This window comes from Ictalurus furcatus, chromosome 1 (genome assembly GCF_023375685.1).
Source record: "Ictalurus furcatus strain D&B chromosome 1, Billie_1.0, whole genome shotgun sequence".
In the NCBI taxonomy this organism is placed as follows: domain Eukaryota; kingdom Metazoa; phylum Chordata; class Actinopteri; order Siluriformes; family Ictaluridae; genus Ictalurus; species Ictalurus furcatus.
Window position 1 is genome coordinate 16,089,257 of NC_071255.1, and position 21,342 is coordinate 16,110,598.

Genomic DNA, 21,342 nt, shown 5'->3' on the forward strand with positions numbered 1-21,342 from the left:
AACGTGCTAACCACTAAGCCACCGTGTACCCGGAATTAATTATTATTAATTTAAAAGAAGTCATAAAAAGCAGAACTATCGGTATCGGTCATCAGTATCGACTGATATCACTTTGAATAATTGGTTATCGGTATCCGCTGAGAAATTTAGTATTGATGCATCTCTGATTATTATTTAGAAAATGTTAATCACTGTGTGCATTGTTGACACCAGCTTGGCTCCTGTGTTTTGTTTCTCGTCGATTCAAGAAATTCGTGTACACGTGCGATTGCGTACACTTTTAGCCGAAGCGCTGATGGAGGTTTCCGGGTAAAGTTCTAACTGGAAGAGAAACACTGGGCCGCACTTTAAGAATGATCCAAACAGGTGGATTTTAACTCTGTTGTGTCCTTCATTCATCTGTTGGCAGCACACATGCTGGGTTTGTCAGGGTTCAGCGCATCTAAAAATAGCAGCACTGTAGCCTGGGTATAGGACATGAAGTACATTCTCTTAGTACTGGGTCTCACGTTTGTGCTGTTAACATCTCCTCCATCTCCCTATTGAAATCCGAGATACAGATCTTACCAGGTTCACACCAGGTACGAGTCTTTCATCTTGTCTAGACACATTATCTTCGTTCGCTATTCACTTTAAATCATGCGAGTCTTGCTGCTGCAAAGGCTACAGTAGTATAGAATATGTTTGGTCTGTAGTGACCCTGGAGTGTAATTGTTGTGAGTGAGTTTTTATTGCCTGTAATATTCATACCTGTATTTTTTAATCTAGCATGGCTACAGATAGACTGCTCATGGCAGGTGTTACGGGCCACAGATTGAACATAATACCAGTATTTGAATATGTACAGCCATGGGTTTTTAAACTTGTCAATAGGAACGTCGTTTCTCATATTCCACAAGATAATGCATTGCGTAATAAAGTTATCTGGTAGTGGGTGCGTCATTCTTTCCTTTAAGTCGGATCTGTGCACGTAGGCAGGTCTGGACTTAAGACACACGCACACGTGCTAAACAGTCCATCTCAGTGTGAAGAGCTTGGGCTGAAGCAGCATGTGTATCTGGATTCCTTCCCACTGTGTGTGTGTGTGTGTGTGTGTGTGTGTGTGTGTGTGTGTGTGTTCAGGCTTTAGCAGTGATGTTAGCTCATAGGGCTGTTTTCCCTCCTCCATGCTTCTGCAGCACCATCCTCGCGGAGGAGAAGGCTCAGCAGGAGGAGCGCAGCCGGATGGAGATGAGGAGGCAAGTGAACGCGTCCTGGGATTCTGGGGGATCAGACGAGGCGCCCCCCAAAGTAAGTAGTCAAATTGTTTAAGTTCAACCTAAAGCAGATTGTGAACTAGGAGATAATCTATGAGCTAGCGCCGCATCATTTACACTTAATATGTATAGAATATCATTATTACTTATTCATTAATATATTTATGACTTACTTAGTGTTTTTTTTTTTATCTGTACCGGTACTGCGTATATTCCAAGATGTATGCCGGTGGTTGAAATTGATTTCTCATTGGATTGTTAACAACTTATCATTTGTTCCTCCTGTAGTGTGGATGGTACAATAGCCTTTGTGTGAAACGTAGTTGGATCATTCATTCATTTTGAATGACCGCTTTGTCCTGCTCAGGGATCCAGTGTTTATCCCGGGAATGCTGGGTGTGAGGCGAGATTACACAGTATTCAGTACTGATCTTTAATTCCATTACGCAATATTCAAGCTATGACTGGATGTGTAAAAGTGAGTGTTTATTATTTGAATGAACATTTGAGCATTTACGATAGAAGATGTATGATAGAAGCCATAAAAATGCTTGTTCTGGCATTTATAATGAAACCGGAAAATTCTATTAAATAGTAAACCTTTTATTTTTCTATCGTAACACTAAGACTTAACAGCATGTTCAGGATTTTTTTTTATTATTTATTTATTTATTTATTTATTTATTACTTTTTACCCGTCTCAACTACATTATAGTTGCTCTATTTTGCATGGACCAACATAGAACAATAGCTCGTAAGACTACAAATGACACTATGTTTATGCTACACATTTTCCACACATGAACAAACATGTCTGTTATGACTCTTAGAGCAGTGAGGCATTTGTCGTTTAAATAATTCACTTGGGGAATACCAAACTTATCCTCGGATCCTTAATTTTCCTGACAATATTTTATTGTTTTCTGCACTTAGTTCCTATATGGTCTGATCTCATTCGAATGTTTTGGCTAAATCCTTGCACTAGCCACTGAATCCTGACACAGGACCTGTCTGTTTAAGTGCAATATGTAGATGAGTCCTATATGAAATAGTTGTACATCATAAATAGCGTAATAGTTTGGGAGAATATGTATTGTTTCATTCATATTTGATTCATTTGGAAGGTTTTATCCAAAAGCGAGAAGTGAGAGAGAATGCAAGTATTTCAAGGATATATCTTGCATATTATATCTATAAATTTTTTTATTAGTGACATTTTTGTTTGTAAACTGTTATGTAGGCTATAAAAAATCATTGCAGTCTGTATAGAATTGTTAAATCCAATAGGTATAGCCATTTTTCTGTGTTTAGCTCTAGACTAACTGTATTAGATCATTTCTTAATAGATTTCTTTCCAGAAGGCTTTTAGAGTTGGATAGCTGGTGATTGATACCACTGACTTTTCAGCTACTGTGTCTGTGTATGCGTGTGTGTGTGCGTTCGTGCGTGTGTGTGCGTACATACGTGTGTGTGTGTGTGTGTGTGTGTCTGTTCTCTCACACTAACCCTCCCCCATTAAGCTAATTCATGCCCATGCAGCCATTTTGTCCACTCCTCTACAGGTGTCCCTGTCTGTCTGTAACCATCACACCAGCACGTCCGCTATAGACCTGTGCACTTTCCACTGCTGATGATGTGTGGAACACAAGCTGTGGCTTATCTGCATATGTGGTGTTGTCATGCTTCTCTAAATATCCTCTCTTGTCATCTGTGTGGTGTGTGTCTGCTGTCTTTGTCTGGGCTGTGGTGTTCCTGTTTTGGTGTGTGTATGTGTGTGTGTGTGTGTGTGTGTGTGTGTGTGTGTGTGTGTGTGTGTGTGTGTGTAGCCTTCACGCAGACCCTCTCTGCAGTACAGTGTTAGCTTGGACTGTCTGTCTGACACTTCTGCATGTCAGCAGTCTTTCGGCTCCCAGCTCTCCCTCTGCTTCTTCCAGCCCCCTGCTGTTTCTCCGCTGCTCCCACTACCACTAGTACTGAACTCCCAGAATCCCACGCTTCCCCCACATGTGCCCAGGCTCAGCAGGAGGCCATGCATACCACCCAGAGTGGCCCTAACTGGGCAAACCCTGAACCAGCATGCGTACTATCCCTCTCAACAGGCAGGTGTTATTGGGACAGCAAGGAAGCTTTATAATTCTTTGGAAACTATAATCTTAATCTATATGAAAACTGTAGTGAATAAAGTCATCCCAAGCTGTGAAACTTTCTGCATGTTCATTTGACCCCTTTACTTGCCACCTGCATGCACATGAACTCGTTGTAATTTAAACTATTTTTGTGTGTCACCCTGCAGATCTGTCCCGTACACACAAACACACACACACAACTGTTTTCAAATGTCAGTGTTTTGCAGTAGGGGCCCGTTTTATGATGTCTAAGAGCTCTGTCCCATCATAAACTTACCATTATATTTCACTCTTTGTTTCTGACTCTTTCTTTCTTCTGCTCGTCTGGAGGGGTGGCTACGTGACTCTCTTTATGAGAGGCTGTACAAGGTAGATTTGCCTCTAAACAGCTCGTTCACATCCACGGCTGAATGCAGTGCAGCATCTCAACCAATCAGATGAGGACTTGCTGCCTTCTCTGTCTAATCCCCTAATATCATCTAATATACATCGCACCCCTTCCCCAACTAAACAACAATCTGAAAGAAGAGCGTTTTGGATGGTTTGACTAATTGCTTGTGTTTTACGAGCTTATTTTGGTTTATCCCTTTCAACAGACTGGACTTTCCATCCACACAAAATCTTTGCAGTTTTGTGTGTGCCTGGTCCCCTAACTGCAGCATCTCATACAAATCGGTATGGTTGAATATGCTTACAATTATATTAATGTGTGTGTGTGTGTGGGTGCGTTTGCAGCCCAGCAGACCCGGTTACCCAAGTCCACGCTCAAGTGAAGGCTTCTACCCCAGTCCTCAACATATGGGCCAGCACAATCACTTTCAGGTACACGCACTACATTGGTACCACAATCGGAAGCACAAAAGACACACACAGCCACTAGTACACCAGTCAGGTGTTTTTATTTGTAATTTGTACAAAAGAAAAAAATAAGATGTTTCACTGCTGTTTGGTCTTTTCTAGATGGGAGGGTACCCAGGCCCTCACGCCATGCCCCCCATGCCCTGTGGGTTGTATCCTCCACAGGCCTCAGGCATGGGGCTCGACCTTCACGACGGCTGGAATCATCACAGAGCTGCTCAGGATCATGCCATGTGGAACCCCAACATGGAGGTACGACGGAAGAGAATGTTACTCTTGATAATCAGCCATTACCAGTCGTAGACAATGCATTGAAGACGATAAAACATACTCACAGCTTTACAGAAGTACTTTTTAGAAGTGAAACAAAGCCCAGTCTTCCTCGCTGCAGCTCTCACTAGATGAAAGTTAACTAATGTACTTCATTTAAAAATCACCTTTATAAAGAACGAAACAAGGAGCCTCGGTGCCTGAACATGGTCCTGTGCTCTTTTCATGGTCACAGTGTGAACCTAGGAAACATAAACAGCGCTAAATAAAATGTTCCTTGATGCCCGTGATTACGTAATACTAAGTAGGTTGCTCATTTTGCTATCGGTATTGATGAGTACCAAAAAAAACATGTACTTATACTCAGTATCAGTGCATCCCTGCCTTCTAGTGTCATACATAATTCTACAGTTATACATTTCTATATAATCAGTGAATATACTATTATGTTATGTAAATAGTAACACAGTTAAGTAAAGAAATAGGTTAGTCAATGAAAGCACTCTGTGTGTGCGTGTGTGTGTGTATCAGGATGGTGGTGTGCTGAGGGCCAGTATGGGTCAGCTTCTCCCTCCTCACCTGATGGAGGAGCAGCTGATGTTGCAGCAGCAGCAGATGGAGGAGGACCAGCGTTGGCTAGAGCAAGAGGAGCGTTTAATGGTATTCATCTCTTCTCATTTCATTTCGTCTCATCTTGTCTCACTCGCCTCGCTTTCCAGCTGTTTGTTATGCCCTCTACCTCTTGTCTACCGTTCTACTTTTTAATTTCCTCTTACCTCCTGTCTGCTTTCAGCTATTTCCTATTTGTTGCGCCACTGAATGATTTCCTCTCTGTCTCCTTGCACCTTTCATTTTTTTTTCTTTTATAGCCATTTCTCTTTTGCACTCCTTTCTCTCATCTGCTCTCCTATCCTCCATCCCAACTCTAAATATGTGCAAGAGCTCCCTCTGTCAGCTAAACCGAAGTCTCATCGGTTGTCTTTCGTCGTACGAGTGAACTAAGGGTCAGAGTTGTGTTTAACGTTGCAGTACACACTAGTTACTAGCCAAAATATCTGTGTCACTTGTTTTGACATGGGCAAAGAGAAGTGTTTATTCTTTTCCAGTTCAGTCAAGTCCAATTGGAAAATAAAACTATTTGCAAACCATTGCTATTCATGATGAGCGTACGCATGCAGTTGGGATGTTCGACATTTAAGTAAAATACCTCACAGAAAGACTGGTCACACTGGCCAAGCATGTGTATGTGTGTGGGAAAACAAGAGAGTGAGCAGGACATGGGGCTCTGGCATGGTGCCAGAGTTATTTTTATGTGACTGTCATTATCTTCAGCCTGTCTCGTAGAACGCCTCATTCTGTTTCCTGTGGCAAGCTAAAAGCAGCTCAGCACTCTGAAATATCCTGGTGAATGTCTTCCACCAGCACACTATACTGCAAAAACGCATTTACATCTTCATGCTGGTTCACGATCGTTCATAATTATTTGGTTACAATTATACACTCGTTATTCGGTTACCATAATGGTTCAGTTTGGATGTCAGTTGGAGACAGTGTGTACGGTACAGGTGCAGCATTCGGGAATTCCTGAGTAATGAGGGGGTTGTGTTAGCGCCGAGGCGTGAAGCAGCTAAACTCACCCTGACCCGCCACTGATGAAAGTTAAATTGCTGAGGCTAGCAGGGAATTTTCCCCCAGTCCTTTGGCTTTACCCTGCTTCTCTGTAGTGCAAGGGAAAATGGCTGGCACACGCAAGGGGCACTGAGGTTGGAAGAATCAAGACAAAAGAAGGGAGTGAGAAGGCAAAGAAAGCAGTGTAGAAAGACCCTGAAAGGGAAAGAAGTCTAACAAGGTCGAGACCAAGAGGTCGTAACGAGGGAAAGGTAAACGGGAGAGAGGAGGTGGAGGAGGGAGGAGAGAAGGGGAAGACTTGGCATGGCTAAGTTGAGGCTCGTTCAGTGGGAGTGACTCGATGTGGGTGCATGCATGCCTCACCACAGGAGCTTCCTCTCAGCACATGCCTCTTCTCCGTGAATGGAGTCAAACACTGCTCTGCTCCCAAGACTTGAAACGCAGAAAGGAATACGAAGGAAGAGTCCATAGGATGCAGGTCTTCAAGTCCTGCTTTGGGAAACTGGTATGGCGCTGGGCAGCGATGGGTTTCTAAATATTCTGGAAAGCAGATTGTGCTATAATAGGGTCATTATCATTGGATGTGACTGATAACTTTTGTGTGTGCTCTGCTAATTCAAAATGGAGTTTTAAATATAGAACATATGCTGAAAGTTTACTGAAACTATTAAGAGTCTCCATGGCTATATAACAGATGTATATAACGTGTAAATTATGATGTGGTTGTTTCAGTATTGCAGTCTGTCTTGAGGTTACGCTTAACCTGAGCATGAAAATACTGAAAAAGTATGTAGTATTATTTTCTGAAGCTGTGTACTTGATGTCTGTCGATGTGCTGTTTTCTTCTCTTTCCCTGTCCCTTTTTTTCTGTCTCAGAAACCAGACTCGAGGAATTCCAGAGGCAGTATAGACCGAGAGGACTGCAGTCTCCAGGGACCAGTGAGTTTCTGTTTTTATGTTTGTTTCCCAGGATGACTTGGTGCAGACAATGGGAATTTCCTCTTTTTAAAATTTTTTTTATTTTATTTTAATAATAACCTATTTGCTGTATAATAGTCACATGCATATACACACACACATTCAAGTTCAAGTCATCATGAGTAACCATTTGTAGTCTAATAGTGATACCGTAAAAGAAAAGTTGACATTTTCACCAATTATGCCTTCTTCTTAACAGTAAATAAATCATCTTTTTACATTTATTGCAACACCTCAGCTATGCATGTTACTGCTAATGTCAGTACAAGAAATGTTCAAACTAGTCAGACCTTACTCATAGTGTGTGTGTGTGTGTGTGTGTGTGCGTATTCTTGGACATATTCCCCGTAGAATTGCCCTTGGCTTTATACTAAACAGAAAATAGAAACATTATATCGGTTGTTTTGATTCTTCTCTCACTGTTCAAAAATGTTACTAGATTATACTGTTTCCAAGCAGCCAAAGGACAATACATATAAATGAAATTGAATCATAGTGTATTATATGTCCCATCCTGGATTATTGGTTCTTCTATCCGAGCTCAGAATCTTCTGTCGTCCCTGTCTTTTTCTGTGATTAGGAGGATGCACACTGTTGAATAATGAATGATGTTATCTTACTGTCGTCTGGGCTACAAAGCTTTTTACCATGCTTTTTCTGTTTGTTTGTTTGTTTGTTTGTTTAAAAGAAGAAAAACGGTAGTATGAGATTCCAGTTCCTGTTGCACAAAATGTTAGTCATGATGCTCTCCGAGACCGGTGTAAATCTAATCAGATCATTTGGTTGCTAAATGGGATGTTGTTTGGATAAGGCCTCTGTTCTATAAGATCTACATCTCACCGTGTTCTTCATATAAACGTGGGCCATATGGGACATGTGGTAATTATGTGCTTAATAAGTCAGGCTGTTAACGGTTGACTCATTAGTCAGTAAGTGTGAAACGGAATGATGTGATATAAATGAAGTTAAAAAGGCAAAACAACAGCATGGGAAAAGTGCTTGAGCCATACTTTTGGTCCAAGACTTGGCTTACATCACTTGCTACTATTGTAAATAGATAATATTATGACTTCAGTTAACATTTTGACATGCAGCTGTCAGATGCACTGTTTCTCAAACCAGTCCTTGGAACCCCAATACGATCCACATTTGTACTCTATCTGTGTGTCGTGTGAGTTGGTATAGACCACAAATGAGGACTGTACATTGTTTAAATGAGAAACTATAACCCTAAGGTTATAGTTCTAAATACACTCACCACCTTGGAGATGTGATGTTACAGTAAATATACACTACCGGTCATAAGTTTGGAGACACTCGACTGAAATGTTTCTCATGATCTTAAAAAGCTTTTGATCGGAAGGTGTATGATTAAATGTTTGAAATCGGTGTTGTACACAAAAATATAATTGTGTCAACACGTTCATTTCTTTCTTAGAAAACTAACATTTTACTTACAAAAAAATATATTTTTAAACGGATGACTTGGAGAGAAATATTCCAAAAATCATGATGAGTCTTTATTGATCACATGTACATATGCACAGTGAAATTCTTTTCTTCGCATACTCCAGCATGTCAGGAAGGGTCAGAGTGCAGGGTCAGCCATGATACAGCACCCCTGGAGCAGAGAGGGTTAAGGGCCTTGCTCAAGGGCCCAACAGTGGCAGCTTGGCTGGGGCTTGAACCCCCGACCTTCTGATCAGTAACACAGAGACTTAACCACCAAGCCACCACTGCTCCAGTGCAGCCAATAAGTGTCGGTGGGAACTCCTTTAATGCTGTTTAAAAAGCATCGCAGGGGGATTCCTCAAGAAATTGGTTGAGAAAATCTCAAGAATACATTTCCTGAAATTCTACGCAAAAAGGACGTTGAAGATGCTAAAATATACATTTATTTTGATTTATTTTGGATTTTTTATCACAACATAATTCCCATAGTTCCACTTGTGTTATTCCAGAGTTTTGATGACTTTATTATTATTCTAAAGTGTGTCTGAACTTTTGACCGGTAGCGTATATGTACCCTGACTTGCGACTTTTTTAGGTTCACATCAAACATCAGTTTTAGAGGAAACATTGTGATCTGAGTGACATGGCATGGTTGTTGGTGCAAGAAGGATCGGGTTGAGTATTTCAGAAACTGCTGATCTGCTGGGATTTTCACACACAACAGTCACTAGGGTTTACACAGAATGGTGCGCAAAAACAAAAAAAACCCATCAAGTGACTGACAGTTTTGCAGGTGGAAATGACACAGTGGGTTTACTGAAACTGAAACAGCTGAAGCTTGGGAACCTGACCAGGCAGTGTTTTTCCCCATGTTCAGCTGGCCAGTTTGGGTGAGCCTGTGCTCCCACTGTAGCCTCAGGTTCCTGTTCTTGGCTGACAGAAGTGCAATACAATGTGGTTCTTCTGTTGTTGTAGCTCGTCCACCTCAAGGTTTGATAATGTTGTGTGTTCTGAGATGCTTTTCTGCTCACCGTGTGGTCGTAAAGAGTGGTTAGATGAGTTAAGCTAGCCTTCCTGTCCGCTCAAACCAGTATAACCACCCTCTCATCAACAAGGTGTTTCTGTTTATAGAACTGTTGCTCAATTTATAAAAAATTTAAAAAAAAACAAAAAAAAAACAACCCCAATCTGCCAGCACTGTCCACTTTTAAATTCCTGCTTGTTTATTAAGGCCACAGAATTCCGGCTTGTTAGTGATATTCACAGTGAGGGGGAAAAAACAAGAGCAGGAGAAAAGACAGGCATGTAGAGCCCCACAAACTAATGACCTGTCCACAAGCTTGTCCAAACTTTGCCGTTTGGGTATCATTATGCTTTTCTAATCCAAGCAGAAATGCATCTTTTTAGTCTGTGTTTTATCATTTCTAATTTAGTCTTCGAATCTCCTTTAACTATGTTCACATCCTTATGTAGATCATTCTCTAGGGCAGGCAGGTGTGTACGTGTGTGTGTGTGTGCATGCCAGATATCTTGGTAACTTCACACCCAAACCACAACACAGATGGCAGTAGAGATGCTACACTTCTTTATGTCTCTGACTGATGGTGTTTTTCTTTCTTTGTGCAGACAGGAAACCAGCACATCTACCAGCCAGTGGGGAAAGCAGGTAAATCTCCAGCTCCATATGCCTCATCCCACCACCCTTCCACACACCACTGAAGCTCATTTCCACTGAGAGCTTCTAGAGAAAACAGTGTTTGTGGTATTATTTTTTTTTTCTCTGAGTGTAATTGTTTCCACTTGCTTAGAAGCCTTCAGTCCTAAAAACACACACACTGGCATGTTCTTAAAGAAGCATCTTACCAGGGCTATAAATATTGGCAGTGGTTTTGGTGCTTTGTGCTTAGTCTCTCTCGTCATATGATGGCGTTTCTTTCAGATCATGCTGTTCCTCCTAAGAAGCCTCCTCGGCCTGGAGCCCCGGGTCATGCAGGCAGCACGGCCTGCCTTAACACTGCAGACAGCTACAACGACGGAGTCAAGGTGCAGACACCCTCACCACACACACACACACACACACACACACAAATACGGTAGAGCGAAATCAGTCTGTCGTTCAGTGTCATGCAGAATAGTTGTTTTTGTTCAGGGAGTGACTGCTGTGTCTAGGCTCCATAAAAGCTTGTATGTTTGCTAGGCTTTGTTGCTGCTCACCACTGCAATTATGGCATGCACATAAAGTTATCCACTGCTTCTACTTTTAAAAACACAGCCATTTACATACAGTTAAAAACACTATTCATTGAAATGGTCTCACTTTGGAAAATTCCCTCAAAAAAACAAACAAAGAAAAACCACACACACGTGTTTATTCAACGTGAGTAACCGCTTTATCCTGGTCAGGGTTGCAGGGGGTCAGGAGGTGGGAATTGGAAGGACTAGGGGACAGTTTAACATACCTACCATCATATTTTTGGGAGGTGGGAAGAAACCAGAAGATAACCCAAAGGTTCTTGCTCTTTATATTATAATAACTTTATATAATAGTAACTTTATAATGTATTATACTGCATTAGCATTATAACTTGTTATATGGGACATGTTATATGTATATATACAATATAACATGTTATATTATAACATGTTTGTGGAAGTGTATCATGGCACGAACAAGGGAGATTTCTGAGGACCTCAGAAAAAGAGTTGTTGAGTCTCATCAGGCTGGAAAAGGTTACAAATCCATCTCTAAAGAGTTTGGACTCCACCAATCCACAGTCAGAAAATTGTGTACAAATGAGAAGTGTTATGTTTGGAGAAAGGAAAACACTGCATTCCAGCATAAAAACCTCATCCCATCTGTGAAACATGGTGGTGGTAGTATCATGGTTTGGGCCTGTTTTGCTGCATCTGTGCCAGGACAGCTTATCATCATTGAAGGAATAATGAATTCTGAATTATACCAGCGATTTGTAAAGGAAAACATCAGGACATCTGTCCATAAACTGAACCTCAAGAGAAAGTGGGTCATGCAGCAAGACAACGACCCTAAGCACACAAGTCGTTCTACCAAAGAATGGTTAAAGAAGAATAAAGTTTTGTAATGGCTAAATCAAAGTCCCGACCTTGATCCAATAGAAATGTGGAAAGTCCTGAAGCGAGCAGTTCATGTGAGGAAACCCACCAACATCTCAGAGTTGAAGCTGTTTGGTACTGAGGAATGGGCTAAAATTCCTCCAAACTGATGTGCAGGACTGATCAACAGTTACCGAAAGGTTTAGTTGCATTTATTGCTGCACAAGGTGGTCACACCAGATACTGACCGCAATGGTTCACATACTTTTGCCACTCACAGATATGTAATATTGGATTATTTTCCTTAATAAATAAATGACCATGTATAATATTTTTGTCTTATTTGTTTAATTTGGTTCTCTTTATCTACTTTTAGGACTGTCTGATTATGTTTTGGGTCATATTTATGCAGAAAAATAGACAATTCTGAAGGGTTCACAAACTTTTCACCTGTAAATTTGCCAATTAGGACACAGGGTAAGTCTCCAGAAGAACTGTAGCTGGTTCTGCAAGATGCTCGGTAAAAATTACCAGCTAATGTCCTTATAAAACTGCACAAATTGTACCTCAGACTACTTATTCATTTATATACTTTAAATGAATTGAATTTTTATTTATATACATACTATTCAGTTATTACTGTTTACTGCTTTTAATAATATTTTTATTGTGTAGAAACATTTAATTTGATTATTTTTGAAGGCATCTTTGCTCTAAAGCATTAAGACTTTTACACAGTACTGTATATAGAGATGTTGAGAAGCAACAGCATTATGGACAGTGTGGAAAAGTTCAACAAGTTTAGTTTTCCCAGAACTCAACTGGATTCACTGACAGTTAGTGTTTGATATATTTAATGGCCCCTCTCTTTTTCTTTCTCTCTCTTGCCGTATCTATCTCTCCCATCAGCATATGAGGATATGATGTATGTGTATGTATCACCTGTATATTAATCTACCTGTGTTTCTCTCTCTCTCTCTCTGTCTCTCTCTCTCTCTCGGTCTCTCTCACTCTCTGCCCCCTGCCCTCATTCTGTGCCTCACTGTTTTGCACCTCTAGCCCTGGAGGGTAAGAACACTGAGTGGAGACTCTCTCTCACTCTCTCTCTTTCTCTCACTCTCACACTGTCTCTTTCTTTCTCTCTCTCTCTCTCTCTCTCTCACACACACACTCTTGCTCTCTCTCTCACACTCTCTCTCTCGCTCTCTTTCTCTCTCTCGCTCTCTCTCTCGTTCTCTTTCTCTCTCACTCTCTCTCTCGTTCTCTTTCTCTCTCACTCTCTCACTCTCTCTCTCGTTCTCTTTCTCTCTCTCACTCTCTCGCTGTTTCTTCCTCTCTTTCTCTCTTGGTCTCTCTCTGCACATGTCTCTGTCAACTTTCAGGATATAAGCACACAATTATTTGATATATTTTTTAGAATCCATATTAACCCACAATATCAAAGAAACCACAATGGCTCATTTCTAAAGTTGACAGAGGACGCATGTGTTTGTAGTACAGTATGTGCATTCTGGTGATAGTGGGTTAATTCTCTGGCTGGTCTGAGTGTTTCAGTTCCTTCTTATAACTTATTAATAATCATGGTGGTGTTTTATGGGCGCCATTATAATTTAATCAAACAATTGTAATCCTTCATGAACGTGTTTCGAACCTGCCTGATGTGTAACTGCTACAAGACACGTTTAGGAACACGCCAGAGATTTACAAGCTTGTTTGAGCAGGAGGCGAGATCTGGGCTGGTATTAATAAAACATCTCACACACACACACGCACGCACGCACACAGTTTATGACACTTCACCAGGTGTTCGACAAGGGAGTGCTCTTTTGTGTTAATAGGGGTTATGAAAAACTTTTTTCTTGGGTGTAAAAACTGTAAGTGATTTACTTCATGTTAGGAATGAGACGCTCTTGCGTTTACAATACCAGCCCAGATATCATTTCCTAGCACTCAGGCATTATGGGATTTTAGGGTGTATATATAAGCCGGATTTACACTGTATGAATTTGGGGGGTGGCACATTGTAAAAGATTCTTTGGTCCTGAATTGAGATAGAAGGATTTAAAATGCATATAGCGAGTGCTCACCCAACGGCCGATTGAGTGCCATTGCGACCAAAGCAGCAGATGACAGATTTCTTGGAAGTGTGAAAAACATTTGGATTAAAAATCAATATTGTGTGAGCGCTGCTACAACACTCTTCGAACACTTTCCTCTAGGAGGACGACTTAGGATTACCTGCAACCTATGTAGCAGCTACAAATACGGTAGTGGTAAACGAAACATTTCTGGACTCAAGAATATCCTTCTTACTTCAGTCTCAGTTTGAAGAATGTTTCCGTTCATGCATGTGACAGGATCGCTCTGATTGATGGCATAAGCAGAACACAGTCGTTTGCTTTAAACACAGATCTATCATCAGAGGATCTTCCTTCTACAATGTGACTTAGAGAACATGTTCTCGCACTGTGTGTTTATAGAATTCACCGCAGATCATCTCATACAGTGTGTCAAGTAAAAATCTTAAAAGACAGCTGGAGTAGCACAGCGTAAAACCGGCTTTACTCATTCTTTCCCATTTAGATCTCGTACAGTGCTAATCTTAATGTCAGTGGTAATTAAACATCTAACTCTACTAAAGTAGTGAGCTGCAAAATACTGCCACCTGTCTTTGAAAAGCTGAAATTACAGTGTATTACTTGTGTGTAAACTACTGTATTTACTGATAACACCAAATCAAATGATTGCCATTGGTAATAATGCTGTTTTGGCTGTATTTGCCTGTTGTGTCCTATAATAGTTATCCTTTGTCTTCATTCAGATCCAGCCTCAGGAGATTAGCCCTCCCCCTACAGCTAATCTGGACCGTTCGAATGACAAAGTCTATGAGAATGTGACGGCGCTGGTGAAGGCCGTGATTGAGATGTCGAGCAAAATTCAGCCTGCTCCTCCAGAGGAATATGTGCCGATGGTGAAGGTATGATGTGTGTGAAGTAACACTCGGTCTGTCACCAGAGCATGCGAGCGGAGCGCAGCGCCACTCTCTCAACCCAGGATGCACTTTGTGATATGCTGGATTGAGAAACTGTGAAATAAGCATTAAAAATGAATCAAAAGTAATGAAAAGCACCGCCTGTAACAGAATGTCATCCGCAAATATTCTGATTATTATCTCTACTAGTGTAATTACTGACGCATTTATTCAAGCAAACAGAAACCAGTACGCTAAAGAGAAATTTCTCATCAGAGTGGGACATCTCTCTCTCTCTTTCTCTCTCTCCTTCTCTCTCTCTTTCTCTCTCTCTCTCTCGCTCTCTCTTTCTCTCCCTCTCTTTCTCTCTCTCTCGCTGTCTCTCTCTCTCTCTCTCTCTCTCTCTTTTTCTCTCTGTCTCTCTCGCTCTCTCTTTCTCTCTCTCTCCCTCTCTTTCTCTCTCTCTCTCTCTCTCTCTCTCTCTCTCTCTCTCTCTCTCTCTCAGAGCGGGATTTGAGCAAGCTTTGTTTTACCGGTGAGCAGTACATGAGCGGGGCGGTCACTTGGGTCGTGAGCGATTGAGCGGGGCACACACGCATAAAGCGGAATATCGAGCAGAGTGCCACACTGCTCCGCTCCGCTCACATGCACTGGCCATACAGGGTTTTTCAGAGGTTTTTTGGTAAATGTTTGATTTTGCTTCAGCTTTTTTTTTTTTTTCCAAAAATTGTGAGGCAGGCAGTTGATGGCTTTTTTGGCAGAAAAATTGCGAAATTGCAACTGCGAAATTGTTTTGCACGGTCTTTCACAGTGATGTTTGTAGGTAAATGAGACCTTTTAGCTGTACTCGTGTTCAACACACATGAATTCGAAGAGGGCTTTGACTGAATGCTCATCGTGATGATGTCACATGTCACGTCTTGGCCCAAATCTGCTAATAATCTGTGGTAATTTTGAAAAATCGCAAGCACCACTGAATATTGCAGAGTTTTCATTTTGCTATTGCAAAATCCTGGAGGGGCTGAACATTGCATTTTTAAAAAAATATATAACATCTATATTGACAGCAAAAAAGGGCTTCAGTATTTATTACACTTGTTGCTGTTTACTATATTTTAAGTTCATTTTAACGGCACTTTAGCCTATTTTTCACTTCAGTCACTTCAGTTATTTTTATTGTTGCAGGCATTTAGTCTCTTAATTGCATTTACATTTACATGTATTCATTTAGCAGACGCTTTTAAAAGTGACTTACAAATGAGGAAATACAAGCAAAGCGATATATCAAGTGGAAAACAATACAAGTAGTGCTACTATACAAGATTTATAATTGAGTTCTTAGAAAAGCAAAGTGCACTGAGTAGAGGTATAGGATCCAGAGTAAGGTGTTTTTATTTTATTTTATTATTATTATTATTTTTTAATAAGGGTTAGTTACGTGCTCACGGAAGAGGTGGGTCTTTAGCTGTTTTTTGAAGATGGTGACAGATTCTGCAGTCCGGATTGAGGTTGGAAGTTCATTCCACCACTGATGGACAGTTAGTGTGAAGGTTCTGGAAAGGGATCTTGAGCCACGCTGAGTAGGCACTACTAAACGTCGGTCATTAATTGATCGCAGATTGCGTGAGGGGACATAAGCCTTCAGGAGTGTGTTGAGGTAGGGGGGTGCTGTTCCAGACAACGACTTGTACGTGAGCATCAAGGCCTTGAATTCGATGCGGACAGCTACAGGAAGCTAGTGGAGAGAGATGAAGAGGGGTGTGGAATGGGTTCTTTTGTGCTGGGTGAAGACGAGCCCAAGAGAATTGATTGCCAGGGTATTAGTTTCTCTAATAGTACAGAGAATGAAAAAGTCATGATGTGAAAGAAGTGACTCAGTTTTTCTTTTCCTTCTGGAATCTGTGAATGGAAGTGTTGAAATGTCAGGGGGAATTATGAACAATTATGAAAATTACACAAAATACACTTTTGTACATAATTGTTTTGTGGTTCATGCCACACTTCATGACCTTTCATGAAAATGATCGTGCTGAACTGTTTTTCAGGATGTAGGTTTAGCGCTGAGGAATCTCCTAGCCACAGTGGATGAGACGATTCCCTTGCTGCCGGCTCACACACACCGAGAGGTACAGCATATCGATTTGTAGTTTGCTTACACAGACACAATATGGCTCTGATTCACACAGGATGTACGTGTGTATGTATTTTATAATGAGTACACAAATATCGATTGTCATGGTACAGCTTATAATCTAGCACAAACAGTATCATCTGAGTAAATGCCGGTTTTACGCCTTTAGGTCGAGATGGCTCAGAAGCTGCTGAACTCTGACCTGGCGGAGCTGATCAATAAGATGAAGCTTGCGCAACAGTACGTGATGACGAGCCTGCAGCAGGACTACAAGAAGCAGATGTTGACGGCTGCCCACGCGCTCGCCGTTGATGCCAAGAACCTGCTGGACGTCATCGACCAGGCCAGGCTGAAGATGTTGGGCCAGGCAAGGCCACACTAGAGACATTTGAGCCTCACTACTCACCAGCACAGAACTACTAAACTAGCACACAGACAGGATGCTCCTAACACTCCACGTTCTCACTCCAGCCTGTCTGCCAGGAGCACAGCAGGGTTTATATATATATATATATATATATATATATATATATATATATATATATATATATATATATATATAAATATAAATAAAGGAGTGGCGCTTCTAATCAGGAGCTTTCATAGTGGGATCTGCATTGGGACTGCTGTATTATACTAACATACTAGGAGTAGATCTGGATTAACGACGATCCACTGGAACGGAAACGCCGTGTCGTCGTATTGGTCTCTGGAGAACAGAAGACGTCCTCACACTGTATTTACCAGTTCTGTATCTCATTGGCGAGCCTCTGCTCCACAGCTACACTTAACAAAATGGAGAACCAGCTCGACAGGGCCTCTGTGAACATGCACCAGTGTTTGATAAACTGTAAAGATCTAATCCAGTGTGTTTTGTCTGGATGTGGAGCAAAGGCCTTATGTGCCTCTCCACAACTCTGAAGGAGAGGGTTGTATATTTTGGCCATGTGCCATCTAGGATTTAAATAAAGTTATGTCTGAAACAAAGTAACAATAGAGTGAATGCCTCTGCTTAATCTTATGGGTATAAAACGTCTTTGCTGAAACTTTTTTCCACCCCATGAAAGGCCCTGCTGTCAGTCAGAGTGACTCAGAGACATCGAGCACATTCACTAATGGGGAAAAAAATTCTCATAACCGAACACGCACCACAAAACACAATTTGTCATATAATTCTCCCAGAGAATTGTTAGAAATGTTTCTTTTTTTACAAAACGATCTCTGCATCTGAATAAATACAGCCTTACAGCATCATAAATACTGATAGAGGTCTGGTGTTTAGGTCATTTTATGGATTAGGTTACTACTCAGTAACCCTGCCGGTCTTTATTTTCTTCTCTCTCTGCTGTCGCATCATTAATGTAGAGTCAATCAAAGATCTTACATTTTTACAGGGCTTATGGGTATCTGTAAACCTATAACTATCAATTTTGCAGATGTTATGCAAAAGAAGATTCTGTGTTTGACATATTTCACAGTTGGATTCTTCATTCATTCATCTTCACTAACCACTTTATCCTGGTCAGGGGTCTTGGTGGATGCAGAGCTTGCATTGGACCTCTGTGGTTGTGGGATTGAATTGAATTCAATTTTATTTGTATAGCGCGTTTAACAATTGTCTCAAAGCAGCTTTACAGAAATATATAAACACAGGAAACAGATTTTAAGTGTGTGAATTTATCCCTATTGAGCAAGCCGGTGGCGACAGTGGCAAGAAAACACTCCCTAAGATGATATGAGGAAGAAACCTTGCGAGGAACCAAACTCAGAAGGGAACCCGTCCTCATCTGGGTAACAAACAAATCCCACCTCCGCCCTCTGTATGCGGAGTTGTATGCGTTTTCACCCCGGTTTCCTCCAGGCACTCCAGTTTCCTCCCCCTCCTTCCTCCAAACACATGCATTATTAGGCTGATTGGCATTTCCAAATTGTCCGGAGTGTGTGAATGCGATTGTACCCTGCGATGCGTTCACACCCTGTCGCCTTGTGCCCTGACTTCCCTGTGGGGCAGACACCAAGCTCCTCTGCCACCCTGTGCTGATCAGCGCTATGGAAAATGGATAGATGGGTACATCCCTGTCTGTACAACAACAACAAAAAAATATCAATAACACCTGCTTGTGTTTCACTAGAGGGCGCCATGTAGCACCTTTTCACGTTTAATGAGTGGACAAAAACAAAACAAAAAATCATATCGAAATACTTAAGCATTCCCTCATTTTTATCATAGAAAAGGAACAGTGGTTACTAAGGTGACAAGACAAAGTGTGTTTGTTGGTTGTTTACAGTGTGTGAACCGGATTGTAACTCATTTCCCACTTTATCACGGAGTTTTTAAAATTTGTTAAACATTATAATACACGAACTGTAGCGCACTTTGTGAAGTTGGAGAGGAGAAGTTTGCTGGCTCGGTGGCGCGGAAGGCGCGGCTGTGGCTGTGTGTGTGTGTTGGAGGGGGAGGACTTTTACTGTGAAGCGCTGTGGGCAGTGCGCATGGCTGTGGCTCATGGCGCGGTGCCCGCTGTTTCTCTCCGGCGCTGTGCGGAGCGGCTGCACTCAAATCAGGTCATCAGCAGCGGATCAACACGAGCCACCGGCACACACACATACACACACACACACACACACACACACACCCCTCTTTCCGCGCACGCACCGATGCGACGTGTCCTGATAAAGCGGTAAGTGAGCGCCGCTTCTCTGTGTGTTGTATCTGAGAGCGCATCAGCGTTCAGGTGATCCGGAGGCGGTGTGAATCCTCGAGGCTGGAAAGTTGGACCGTCTGCGTCTCTAACCGTTAGACAGCCGGAATGCTACGCGCTATCGATGTTCAGCCTGGAGTCTAGACACCGTCCAGCAGCTGTCTGTCTGTCTGTCTGACAGGACGCGTAGCTAGCTTTAGCAAGCCGACTTCAGTTCTTTCAATCCCTCATGTCGAGGCAGTTTGTGAGCGTTAGCTAGCTGTTTTCTATCTTAATACGCGGCAGAAGAAACCTGGACTAGCCGGCTAATCTTAACTTTAAACGAGTCTGGACAGCTAGCACAGGGGTTTATTCTTCTTCTTCTTCTTCTTCTTCTTTATTTTTTATTTTTTAAACCCACCTTCTCTCATTTCTGTCCAGGTGTCATAGTTATACCGCTAGCACCCAGTCACAATGTTTTCTCTTTCTTTTATTATTATATTTGTTCCAAACCCCTGCAGGAGGTCGCTATGTTGAAGTAAGTTGCAGTGAGCTACAGTAGCTAACAGCTAAGCTGTACCAGCTGGCTCTGTTTATTATTGTATGATGCAGGAGGCATGGCTACAGAAATATCAAACTTGGCTAGGAGACCGAGCTGTTAGTGATGATTACTGGTCTGCTGGGTTACCCTGCCGGCATTTGATGGTAACTGGAGCTTGAACCTGCACAAGAACATGTCTGCGTTTCTGTGTGGATTAAAGTGTAAGTGTAGATGTAACGCTTGGTGTTCGAGAGCAGTGTGAAGTCTCCCTCACTAGCGGTTACAAGTAGCTATTAGTGGCGGTTATATTCGAGACGACTGCTTCCCGTTCCAGCCGTGGCGCCTGAGGAGTGTGTGTGTGTGCGTGTGTGTGTGTGTGTTTTTGTTTCCCCCGATACTGTTTAGTGTTTTCACTGCTCCCACACACTTGAACAAACCCCTCAGCTAATTCCTAATCCCTCAGAGAGTTCAAACGGCGCTTAAACATGCATTACAGGGCCACTGGAGGAGCAGGAAACACTGCCCCAGGCTAGAGCACTGAATGAGCAGTTCAATAAGGTGTGTTAATGCTAGGAAAATGGGGAAACTGCAGTGCAGTGCTTCGACCACACACACACACACACGCACACACACACAGTAGACGAATGCACCTTTACCCAGACAAACCTAATAGGTAATAAAGCACTAGGTTTCTTTTCACATGTCTGCACCGTTGATATTTGCTTAGAGGTTGGTGGCTTGGTGCTTCTTCTAATCCAGTATGAATTGTGTTAGAGATTAGCGTGCTACACAGGTTAACTGATTTTTCTATTATTATTTAAATGCTGAATTCCCAACTGAAAGCGCTTCCGATTTTGAGCACACAGCCCTTCTGTCTGACTCTTGGCTCATGCTGCCACATAATGTCTGAAGCCTTCAACTGTCCTCTCATTACTGCATTTAGTCTCTCTTTCTGACTGCACTGCATATCTGAGACTCAGTGTGAGTCTAGTGTGTGTGTGTGTGTGGAGTGGTGTGGAAGTCTGCCAGCTCCCTCTCTCCAAACTTGGACCAAGTGCATTGCCTGGGGCTGTCGTGACCAGAGTTCTCCATGGCTGCAGACACACTCGCTGTGCCCTTTCCTGTGCACTGCAGGCACTGGCCTACTTGCGCTGCACAGACATGGACATGTCGGCTACTGCCAGACAGAACGGAACAGTGCTCTCCTTTTACAAGCTGCCGCTTTGGCCTGAGGTGCATGTACTACACCACCTGCTGTCTGCTTATATCAGCTCTGAAGTTTACCTACAGTCTGAATAGTTTGAATGGTTCGGATGCTTTGTTTAATTTGCATGTCGAGACAGCTTGTCGGAGGAGTCGTTATGAAATAGCATCTAA

General features: G+C 42.0%; 2 protein-coding genes across 12 annotated transcripts in view; both read left to right on the forward strand.

Annotated features, from left to right (window-relative positions):
- Positions 1-17,734, forward strand: part of ptk2ab (protein tyrosine kinase 2ab) — an 81,477-nt gene extending 63,743 nt beyond the window's left edge. For 8 of the 11 annotated variants that reach the window (XM_053629116.1, XM_053629085.1, XM_053629090.1 and 5 more), the window contains 10 exons: positions 1,179-1,290; positions 4,118-4,204; positions 4,343-4,492; positions 5,042-5,170; positions 7,016-7,078; positions 10,196-10,235; positions 10,509-10,612; positions 14,463-14,618; positions 16,658-16,738; positions 16,913-17,734. In XM_053629116.1, coding sequence (XP_053485091.1) covers positions 1,179-1,290; positions 4,118-4,204; positions 4,343-4,492; positions 5,042-5,170; positions 7,016-7,078; positions 10,196-10,235; positions 10,509-10,612; positions 14,463-14,618; positions 16,658-16,738; positions 16,913-17,125 — 1,135 coding nt within the window. In that variant the 3' untranslated portion in view covers positions 17,126-17,734. Of the gene's footprint in view, positions 1-504; positions 582-1,122; positions 1,291-4,117; positions 4,205-4,342; positions 4,493-5,041; positions 5,171-7,015; positions 7,079-10,195; positions 10,236-10,508; positions 10,613-14,462; positions 14,619-16,657; positions 16,739-16,912 lie in introns of those variants that run through there. The other 3 variants (XM_053629171.1, XM_053629163.1, XM_053629153.1) reach the window with 3 other exon arrangements.
- A 1,378-nt stretch (positions 17,735-19,112) lies between these two features.
- Positions 19,113-21,342, forward strand: part of ldlrad4b (low density lipoprotein receptor class A domain containing 4b) — a 77,904-nt gene continuing 75,674 nt past the window's right edge. Inside the window, exon 1 of the mRNA XM_053629195.1 lies at positions 19,113-19,424. The gene's annotated coding sequence lies outside the window, so the exon portion shown is untranslated. The remainder of the gene's footprint in view (positions 19,425-21,342) is intronic.